Source organism: Lathyrus oleraceus, chromosome 4 (genome assembly GCF_024323335.1).
Source record: "Lathyrus oleraceus cultivar Zhongwan6 chromosome 4, CAAS_Psat_ZW6_1.0, whole genome shotgun sequence".
NCBI classification, from domain to species: domain Eukaryota; kingdom Viridiplantae; phylum Streptophyta; class Magnoliopsida; order Fabales; family Fabaceae; genus Lathyrus; species Lathyrus oleraceus.
This window is the reverse complement of record NC_066582.1, coordinates 262825764-262833810: the sequence shown is the minus strand read 5'-3', so window position 1 is coordinate 262833810 and position 8047 is coordinate 262825764. Positions and strand designations below refer to the sequence as shown.

The following is an 8047-nucleotide window of genomic DNA, read 5'->3' as shown; positions in this document are numbered from 1 at the left end:
GCAGGTACATAATAACAGTTCTCTAACTGAATTATTAAACCACTAGGTAAAGTCAATACATAAGTTCCTACGTCTAAAATAACAATCTTTGCTCCATTTCCAACTCGTAGGTCAACTTCACCTTTTGTCAAATCTCTACTCCTTTTTAGCCCATGCACATTGGTACAAATGTAAGAACCGCATCCAGTATCTAATACCCATGATGCAGAAGTAGATAAATTAATTTCAATAACAAAAATCCTGAAGTTGAAGTATATACTCCATTCTTTTTATCTTCCAGGTACTTTGGGCAATTTCTCTTCCAGTGTCCGGTCTTACCGCAATGGAAGCAGGTGCCTTCCTTTGCTATGCCTCCACTAGGCTTCAAAGCAGGAGCATTGGGTTTGGGTTTGGCAACTTACTTGCCTTTCCCTTTATGACCCTTCTTGGTTGGTCTTTTGTTCTACCTCTTTCCATTTCCGATCATCATAATGGACTTCCCTTTTGACTTCAGATTCTGCTCAGTAGTTCTTTACATGGCTAGCAGTTCAGGAAGATATTTTTCCATATCATTCATATTAAAACTAAGGACAAATTGACTGAATTTATCTGGAAACGATTGCAAGATCAAACCAGTCGCAAGTTCCTTTGCGAGGGGAAAACCCAACCTCTCAAGGTTCTCCGCATACCCAAACATCTTGAGCACATGGGGACCTACAGGGGCTCCCTCAGCTAACTTGCCTTGAAAATAATAAAAATATAAGTATCAATAACATATTTAATTAGGCCTTTAATTAAATATGCTCCCACTAGTTTACTCAAAACAAATGACTAAAGGTTGAGAAAAACAAGAAAGGGGGTCTGAATTGTTTTAACGGATAATGAAAACTTTTGCAAGTAAAACACACGCGAAAATTAAAGCTATCAACACAGAAGTTTTATCCTGGTTCGCTTGAAATTCAAAGCTACTCCAGTCCACCTGGCCGGGATGATTTCGCCTTCAACAAGGACTTAATCCACTAATCTTGAAAGATTAAAACATTGAGCGTCTAAGAGGATAAATATCTCTTATCCCTCTCAAGTTTACAAACTTGACAAGTCACTTGAGGAATATTCAACAGTTAATGAAAAATAGAGTTATGTGCTTAGTGCTTCTAAGTAAGAAGAAATTAAAGAATATAAGAATATAACAATAGTCCACACTTAGAGCAACAACTCGTGTGAGCAAGAGATTAGAATATTGTTTTTCAGTATGCTTGTGCGCTTCGCTGATTGTTATGAAGATGATCCATCCTATATATATAGGGATTTGATTAAGAGGTCGTTGGAAGAAAAGATCTTGGCAATGACGGATGTTTAATGTAATTAATCTCTTTGTCCTTTCCATAGTAGTTTGGGGCGCGTTAACTTTCTTCCAAATATAGATATTTTCCATAAGCGGAAGACTTCACCGCTAAGTCTTATTGATCATTTCTGATTCAGAGTGTGCAGAAATTAGAGTTTTTGTTCAGCGTGTGCATCTTTAGATTAGTTGCTGAAAGCTGATTGACTTCAGGGGTTCTTGATATCTTCCTGATAGTGATTACATCAGAGGGTAAAAGCATCAGACCCTAGAGTGCGCTCTTCAGATTCAGAGCGTCTGGTACCCCTTTCTTCGTTGAGCTTTATACGCTTCCTGTGTTCAGTGTCAGAACATCTGATTGAATTGCTTCTTAGTGGTCATTTTGGACTTGCGTGTATATCAGAAAAATGTCTATCTGACCTCTTTTTGATTAGAGTCCTGCATACTTAGATAAATTATGTTAGGGTACCAATTTGTTTCATCCTTTGTTATCATCAAAATCTTAGATACGAATTGAAGACACATAATCTTGTTCTTACAATCTCCCCTTTTTTTATGATGACAAAAACCTCAGAGTGATGACGAAACAATGATACTAACAACAAGAATTTAAAAAAATTATCTCAGAGTCAGATGAGTGACAACTCCCCCTGAGATATATCATAATAGGTTTTCAAATGTTCTTACTAGATCTTCCTTATGTAGCAACTAGTTTTTACCTTTAGATGTTTTCCTACATAGCTTAGAATTTTTCATAAGAGATTAATGTGCACAGTGCAGCAAGAGGCTTAGATATATGCAGCAATAGGTTTTCAGATGTTCTTACCAGATCTTCCTTTGGAGCAGCTCAGTCAGCATGTTCTGAATGTTGTTGTTGACGGAGTCCTGTTGGTCCAGTCTTGCTTTTACTATCTGTTGCTCCTTCTGTAGCTCTTCTAGAGTCTTAAAGGAGAAGAGGAGCGAAATCATAGTGATATTTCTCCCCCTAAGTTAGAGCATCATTTCTAGCCTTTGCAACTTCTTCTGCAGCTATGTGTGCTGCCTCTTCAGCATCAGCTTTTGCTTTTGCTTCAGCTTCAGCAGCAACCTTCTTTGCATCTTCTCTAGCCCTTTGCTCTTCTTCCAGACCAGCCTTGTCTTCTGGCCTTCTCTTTTACCTCTCTAACCAGACGTGACTGTAGCCTCTCTCCAGCTTCTCTGATGAAGTCGTTTCGGACTTGTTCAGAGAGGCCTTTCAGCTTGAAAGCCCCAAAGGTCATCCATCTGATTACACTGTTCCAATGAATACTCACTGCAGAGGGATCGTCACTGATACCATAATTCTCAGATAGTGATCTGATCTTCTCCACTAAAGACTTAGCAAATAGAGTAATTGTTTCTTCTAGAGTGGGGAAGGTAGGTTCTAGTTTAGGGGTAGGAGATGTAGATACTAGTGGTGTGGGGGTGGTTTCAACGAGAGATTCAGAGTTATGGATGATAGGGTTTTCAAAGGGTGTTTCGATGAGAGGTTCAGATGGTGGTGTTGGTTGTTCAGATGGTGATGGAATGTTGGCTTTTGGTTCAGATTGGTGGTGTGTGGAAAGGGCACGAGCCTGAAGCTGAGACGTGGTGGGAGATTGGGGGTCAGCAGGCTCTGGGTCATAGCAGATGGTGTAGTAAGGTAGGGGTGAAGGTGTTGAAGAGGGTGGTGATATTGGCTCATTGAACATTTCTTCTTCAGAGATGGGCAAGGTTGTGGTGGTGAGGTTGAATTTTTGAAGAGGGGGTGAAGGTTGGTTAGAGGTAGGTGTTTCAGAGGGTTTGGTAATGGAGGGTGAAGGTTCAGAGTGTGTGTAGATAAGTGAGGTTTGAGGAAGGGAAGAAGAAAGTTTCTTTAAATGAACAGAGGGAGAGTTAGGAGGCAGAGACTTACTTGGAGATTCGATCAGAGGGACATGAGGTATTGATACAGAGGGTTCCCCCGGCTTTGATTTCTTGGCCTTCTTTGACTTCTCAGAAGGTTCTCACATTCTCTTCATGAAATTCGGTGGATGCTCATGCAGCCAATCCAAAGAGAAATCTGAGATGTCCATTCCTTGGCTGGCTAGATCCTACAGATAGTACGCATCAACCTCTGGAGGGATAATTTTTGAGAAGAGGTAGATGCCATTTGGTATCTTCCTCTGATCTTTCAGGGCTTCCCAGGAGGTGTCCAACAAGGGCTTTACCCGAATCTTCTCAATTACCCCCATCCTCTTCATATTTCGTGCATTCAGAGGCCTCCCAGTGTCAACAGTTACATCCTCCATCAGATTGTGATGGATCAGATGATCCACCTAGCCGCTCTCAATCAAAATGTCAGAAATCAGCCTTCCCAAAGGGATATGGGTTCTGGGCTTCATGTTATTCCTGGTCTCTCTTACAGAGTCCCTCAGCTACTTGAACAGCAGCGCTGGCAGATTCAGATTGAGCCCTTTGTGGAGGCAGTAGAGTATACATTTCTTATCAATGTTGATGTAGTCAGAAGAGTTGGACACTAGGCGTGATGAATTGTCCCTAGAATGATCTTCAGCAAGACTCTGAGGTTATGATGAAGTTCTTTATTCTTAGAAGAATTACCCTCAACGTTCTTCTTGAAGATAGTTGGGGAAATTTCCTGGGACATGTATGTTTCCCTAGGGTTGATGTTGTAGATACGTCTTCCCTCTATCTTCTCCATGTTCAGAAGGGAAGCAATTGATTTCTCCATGATGACGATCCTCACCCCCAGAACGTAGAACACATTATAGTGATCATCTGGATCTATAAAACGCCAGAATTCCTTGACTAGGTATGTGTATACGGGACCATAGAGCCTTTGAAAGTAGGTTTCCCACCCTTGCTTTCTGAGTTCTTCAGTAAGAACTATTCCATTTCTTTTCATGTTTTCGAAACCAACCAGGGATTCACACAAGACTTCAATCTTGTCAAATGGAGTGGCAAGGTTGATGTGGGGTTCACGATCCAAGATATGGGGTTCTTTGTATATAGGAGTGGAGACAACGCCAATTGTTGTAGTGGTTTGTTGGGAAGAACTTGGAGGTTGTTCTGTTGATTCCATCTGTTGTGAGTAGTTATACACTGATTGTTGTTGGGAATCCATGAAGAAGATGAAGTTGTTGAAGAACGTTGAAGAACTTTGAGGATTCTTGAGAGAGAGAGGGAGAGAGAGAGAGAGAGAGAGGTTTGTGTAGGATGTGAGTGAAAAGTATGAAAGTGTGAAGTGTAAAAATTATAAGTACAGACAAGGGCATGCAAAACGACAATGTTAGATGAAAAATGAATAGTTAAATTAAATGATGGAACAGAAAAAGAGTTGACACGCTAGGGGAGAAATTGATTACAGCTAATGATGGATGTCTAATCCACAAATCAGCACATTGCTCGAGGAGATCTCAAGGGTCTGTCTCTTGATTTCTGCTAGACAGGTGTCTAGAAGATCCAAAGTCAGACACAAGAGAAACCACGTGTTGATCTATCTGATATTCAGGAATACCAAGGGATTGGATCCTGAGGATTTATGATTTAGATGACTCCTAACTGGTAGAAGTATCAGAGTCAGATCCAGATACCAGATGTTATGTTTAGAGCCTTATTTTGCCATTTCAGATAAGCACGTTTGATTCATTCTGGGCAATTTTCAATTTCAAATGTTTCAGAATGAATGAGAATCTATCTTCAGCGAGGGGTTTTGTGAAGATATCAACACATTGATGGTCTGTATCTATAAATTTTAAAGAGATTACCCCTTTCTAAACATAGTCTCTGATAAAGTGATGTTTTATTTCTATACGCTTTGCTCTAGAATGCAGAATAGGGTTCTTACTCAACAAATGGAAGTAGTATTATCATAAAAGATAGGAATGTTACTCTCATATATATGAAGATCTTCTAGTTGATTTTTCATCCAGAGCATCTGAGTAGTGCATAATGAAGTTGATATATATTCTGCTTCTGCAGTAGAAAGAGCAATGATTGATTGTCTTTTGCTAGCCCAGAATATAAGATTGTTTTCCAAGAATTGACAGTTTCTAAATGTGCTTTTGCGTTCCATTTTGTCTCCCGTATAATCTGCACCACAATATCCAGAGAGCCTATGCTCTGATGTTTTCTCATACATCAGGCCAAGGTTAGGTGTTACTTTTAGATACCTTAGGATTCTTTTAACTGCTATTAAATGAGACTCCCTTGGATCAAATTGGAATCTGGCACAAAGACATACATTAAAAAGAATATATGAACGTGTAGTTGTCAGATAAGGAGAGATCCTATCATACCACGATAGAGCTTCTGACAAACCTTTTGACTTACTTCTTCTTTCTCCAGAATGCAGGTTGGATGCATGGTTGTTTTTGCTGGTTTACATTCTAACATTTCAAATTTCTTCAAAATGTATTTTCTGTATTTACTTTGATTTACATATGTAGCTTCTGAAACTTGATTACTTTGAATTCCCAGAAAGAGTTTTAGTTCTTGCATCAAACTCATTTCAAATTCTGCCTACATTAACTTAGAGAATTCTTGACAAACAGAGGGGTTAGCTGAACCAAAAATTATATCATCAACGTATATCTAACATATCATGATATCATTGCTAATGTTTTTACAGAAAAGTGTAGTGTCAACCTTTCCTCTAATAAAATCATGTTCCACAAGGAAGTTTCTTAGTCTTTCATACCAAGCTCTAGGAGCTTGTTTTAGACCATACATGGACTTTTTTTAGTTTAAAAACATGTTATTGACATTTAGAGTTTTCAAAACCTGGAGGTTGATGAACATACACCTCTCCTGAGATATACCCATTAAGAAATGCGCTCTTGACATCCATCTGATATAATTTGATGGAATGATTTACAGCAAATGATACAAGTAAGTGAATAAATTCTAACCTGGAGACTGGAGCAAAGGTTTCGTTGTAGTCAATGCCTTCTTGTTGACTGTAACCTTGTGTTACCAGTTGTGCTTTGTTTCTGACTACTTCTCCCTTTTCGTTTAGTTTGTTTCTGAATACACATCTTGTTCTAATAATATGAGTTCCTTTTGGCTTTGGGACAAGATCCCAGACGTCATTCTTTTTGAATTGATCAAGTTCTTCTTTCATTGCGAGAATCCAGTCATTGTCTTGAAGTGCCTCATCACAGGAACTAGGCTCAATCAGAGATAATAATCCCAGAGAAGTTTCTTCAGATACTTTGAATGTAGACCTTGTTCTGACAGGTTCATCCTTGTTTCCCAAAATCAATTCTTCAGTGATTTTTGGACGATTTCTTGATCTTTTCTGGATAGTTGAGATTTCAGTTATTTCTGGATTTTGCTTTTCATCTTCCTCTGATTCCTTAGTCTTTTCATAAGAATCGACAAAAGTTATCTCCAGATCTGTAAGTTTTTCAACTACCTTTGACTTTTCAGAGTCAAGCTTATCATCAAATCTAACATGTATTGATTCTTCCACAATTTTGGTTTTTGTGTTGTATACTCTGTAGCCCTTAGAGCGTTTTCAGTATCCTAACATAATACCTTTTTGTACTTTTGAATTAAACTTGTTCAGATGTTCTTTAGTATTAAGAATAAAACATGAGCATCCAAAAGGATGGAAGTAAGAAATGTTGGGTTTTCTTCCCTTACACAGTTCATAAGGAGTCTTCTCTAGAATAGATCTTACAGAGATTCTATTCTGAATATAGCACGCTGTATTTACTGCTTCAGCCTATTGTGGTAAATTAATGACCATTAAGCTATGGATAAAATTAACGTCAGTAAAACTAGAGTCGCCACCGCGCTTTTATTATTTCCAATAGAAAAGGGAAAAGTACGAACAAAACCCAAAGATAAGTAGTTTTCAAATCAAAACTAATAAAATACCAGAGATTACAAGTAAGGGGGTTGGTTACACTGAGGGAAGGTGTTAGCACCCAAAGTGTCCTAGGTACTCCTGAGGGGCCCTTTTTTGTGTGTACAGGTGTTTTTGGTATAAAATATGTTTGCAATAAATAGAGTATGGGGATGAGAAAAGAATTCCTTAATTATATTGTTGTGTTTGACAAGACCTTCGAACTTGTGCCTACGTACCAACATAAAATGAGGGATCAAAACCTCGTAGTTCATGGTATAAATTTCAAAGTGAATGAATAGCTTTTAACAGAATTTTAAGTTTAAAAGAGGCACAAAAGGCCTAAAAGGGTTTGAATGAGTGTTAGTTCTTTTTGGCTTTTTAAATTTTAATTCAATATGATTAGATTCATTTACAAGTTTGATTAAGAAAAATAGTTTGAAAATGCAATGGCATAAGGCCAAAGTTTCTAGTTTGCAATAAAGTCTAAGTTTAGAAATCACAAACAAAGAAGATTTTTGAAAAGGGGGAGAGATTTGAAATTTAAGAAGTGGGAGGAGATGAAGAGACTAATTCTAAGAAAAAATTTCAAAGTTAAGAGTTGAAAAGATCTGACCAATGGGATGCAATCCAATAGACAAGAATTTCATATAGAAACCCAATTTTCCCATGGACTTTAGAATTAAGGAATATCAATACACAAATAGCAAGGTGAAGAGCAAGGTATCAAATAAAGATAGCCACATCCAAGCAAGCAACTTCATGATCTTCTTCAATATCTTCCCCATGTATCAGATGAACTCAAAAGGAATCTCAATATTTGCTTCAGGTAAAAGTTGGCATTGGCTAAGTCCTTTTTCATAGGGAGTGTTTCCTAA

At 38.1% G+C, this 8047-nt stretch overlaps 1 protein-coding gene across 1 annotated transcript; it reads right to left on the bottom strand.

Annotated features, from left to right (window-relative positions):
• Positions 1 to 2306: 2306 nt before the first annotated feature.
• On the bottom strand, positions 2307 to 3609 carry LOC127136987 (uncharacterized). The gene is made up of 3 exons (XM_051063486.1): positions 3529 to 3609; positions 2614 to 3192; positions 2307 to 2471 (listed from the first exon to the last, which is right to left on the bottom strand). Exons 1-3 carry the CDS (start codon positions 3607 to 3609, stop codon positions 2307 to 2309), a joined length of 825 nt encoding a protein of 274 aa, XP_050919443.1.
• Positions 3610 to 8047: the final 4438 nt, after the last annotated feature.